Raw genomic sequence first — 2,282 nt, 5'->3', positions numbered from 1 at the left:
AAGCACAGTTGGCCAACTCTGGGGAACTGTCCTTTGTTCCTGTCACAGGTAACACAGGAACATTCCATCAGAACTCCTTAAGCTCCGGAAGGGCGAAGCCTTCCCTGTTTTTAGCTTTCTCTGGGTGCCCAGGGGCCAACAGGGCCCAGCGAGGCCCAGCGAGGCCCAGCGAGGCCCAGTCCACAGCTCTGTTCAACCATCCCCCTGAGCTTCCAAGGCTGTTCCCATCAGGAACATGAGAGGAAGGCACCGTTCATCAACAGCTGCTCCTAGTCCAGGCTCCCAGAACTCTGGGTACCACCCAGTAGAGCCCCTATCTATGTCTCACCCCAGGAATGCCAGACCTGTCCACAGCCTGAGCTTGCTCTGCCGGGCCAGAGTTCCAGTCAGGCCTCTGGGAGTATCCATCCCAGCCCTTTGGCTCCCAGCCCCAGGCTAGGGCAGGTCAGGGCAATCCCCCAAGCTGGGCCCTCCACTCTTCCAGCCTCAAGCTAGAGCTCCAGGCAGCTATGCTCTCTAGAGCCTAGGAGGGGACCTTGAAGGGCCTGGGGAGACAGGAAGAGAAAGAAGCTTCTGCTTTTTGGTCCCCGCTGGGAAGAGGGCCCCGCCCCCACCCGCGCCCTGGGAAACTTTGTTCTTTAAACCAAACTCATCAGGAGTGAATTTGCCCCCCACCCCCACCGCCCCACTCCGTGCCGCCAGGGATCCCTGTGACCTGCTGGGTCTGGACGCAGGAACAAAGCTAAGGTAGAGGTGGCCTCTGGACTGGGTTCCCCAACTAGGTGACTGGCTCCACCCTGCCCATGCCTAGGGACTCGCGGTAGGCAATCCCCCTTGTCTCAATTAAGGCCTGAGCGCGACTCGCACTGTTGGCAGGTGGAGTCTTAGGACTCAACCCCACCGGGTGGCGGCGCAGTGGTCTTGCTCAACCTGGTGACCACCTGGTCCCTGCCTTTGACTCCCACCCACCCTGCTGTCCTTAGGGCGCCCCTGGCTAAGGGCCTGGAAGGGAGGGTCCCATCCGGGCGTGGGCTATATACTCAGGACACTGGGAACCCCGAGCGGGCACTGCAGGGACCCCGGGACACTCTAGGGACCCTGGGAGCTGCAAAGTCCTCGAGGGGCACTTTTGGCACCCTGGGGACATTGCAAACCCCAAGCTGGGCGCTGTGTACACTCTGGGGACCCCAGACAGTGAGCTGCGAAGACCTCAGGGACATTTTGGGGATTTCGGGAACACTCTGAAAACCCCAGGTCAGCGCCACGGGGACTTCGGGGACACTCTAGAGACCTCGGAACACTCTGGAGACCCCTGGCAATGCGCTGCAGAGACCCCAGCAACTCTCTGGGGACCACGGGCCGAGCATTTGGGGGACACTGCAAACGCTGAGACGAGCGCTGCAAAGATCCCAGGGACACTATGGGGACCCCGGGCGCTGCGTTCCGCGGTGGGAGGTTCAGCGGGTCGCGCGCACTTGGTCAGGGTAGCCGCGCGTTTCCGGGTCGCACGTGCGTGAGTGGGAGCCCCCAGCGTCTTTGCGCGGCCCCCAGCGTCTTTGCGCGGTGCGGAGAGGTAGCCCGTGACCGCACCCGAACTCAAACTCACCGTGCCCTCGGACGGCAGGTAGCCGAGGTCCTCGATGGCGCAGATGTTCACGATGTGGACGCTGCGGTCCTCGGCTGGGAGCGTCGAGTACTTCTCGGGGACCCTCATGGTGGCCGCGCGCTCCCCATCCACGGCCTCGGTGGCGTCTGCAACGGAGAAGCGGTGCTGGCCTGGCGCGGACGGGACGTGGCCGCTCCCTCCTCCCTCGCGACCTCCCGGGCGCTGCCGCCACCTGGCCCGTCCCGAGGGCGCCCGCGCGCCGTGAACTTGGCCGCGCGCCGGCTCCGCCTTAAAGATATAAGCGCAGGGGCGGCGGCCACGCGGGTCAGATTTTCCGTAAAAATTTAAACACAGGAAGAAAGGATTCCGAGTTTTATTTTTATCCGGGGTCAGAGTCCCTTTAGAGTTAGGTTTTCTGTTGTTTTGGGTTTGTTTTTTTGTTTGTTTGGTTTTTGGTTTTTTAATTTGAAAGAGGAAAGGATTTTTACTCAGAGGGGATGTGCCCCAGACCCCACCTTAAATAAAAGACGATGGAGCTAACTTTGCTGTCTCTTTGGGAGGTTACAGATCAACCACAGAGCCCTTACCTGGGACCCTCCCTTGCCCTGAGCCTCCCCAGGTGCTTGCCCCTGTGTAGACCCCCTCCCCCACCATTGTCTCCCAAGGACTCTAGCCC

General features: G+C 61.1%; 1 protein-coding gene across 3 annotated transcripts in view; it reads right to left on the bottom strand.

Moving 5' to 3' along the window:
- The window catches only part of Ano1 (anoctamin 1), a 98,242-nt gene extending 96,446 nt beyond the window's left edge, over positions 1-1,796 (bottom strand). For all 3 annotated transcript variants that reach the window (XM_059263947.1, XM_059263955.1, XM_059263964.1), the window contains exon 1: positions 1,607-1,796. In XM_059263947.1, coding sequence (XP_059119930.1) covers positions 1,607-1,714 — 108 coding nt within the window. In that variant the 5' untranslated portion in view covers positions 1,715-1,796. The remainder of the gene's footprint in view (positions 1-1,606) is intronic.
- Positions 1,797-2,282: the final 486 nt, after the last annotated feature.

This window comes from Peromyscus eremicus, chromosome 1 (assembly GCF_949786415.1).
Source record: "Peromyscus eremicus chromosome 1, PerEre_H2_v1, whole genome shotgun sequence".
Classification (NCBI taxonomy): Eukaryota; Metazoa; Chordata; class Mammalia; order Rodentia; family Cricetidae; genus Peromyscus; species Peromyscus eremicus.
The sequence above is the reverse complement of the archived record's forward strand: the minus strand, read 5'-3'. Positions and strand labels throughout refer to the sequence as shown.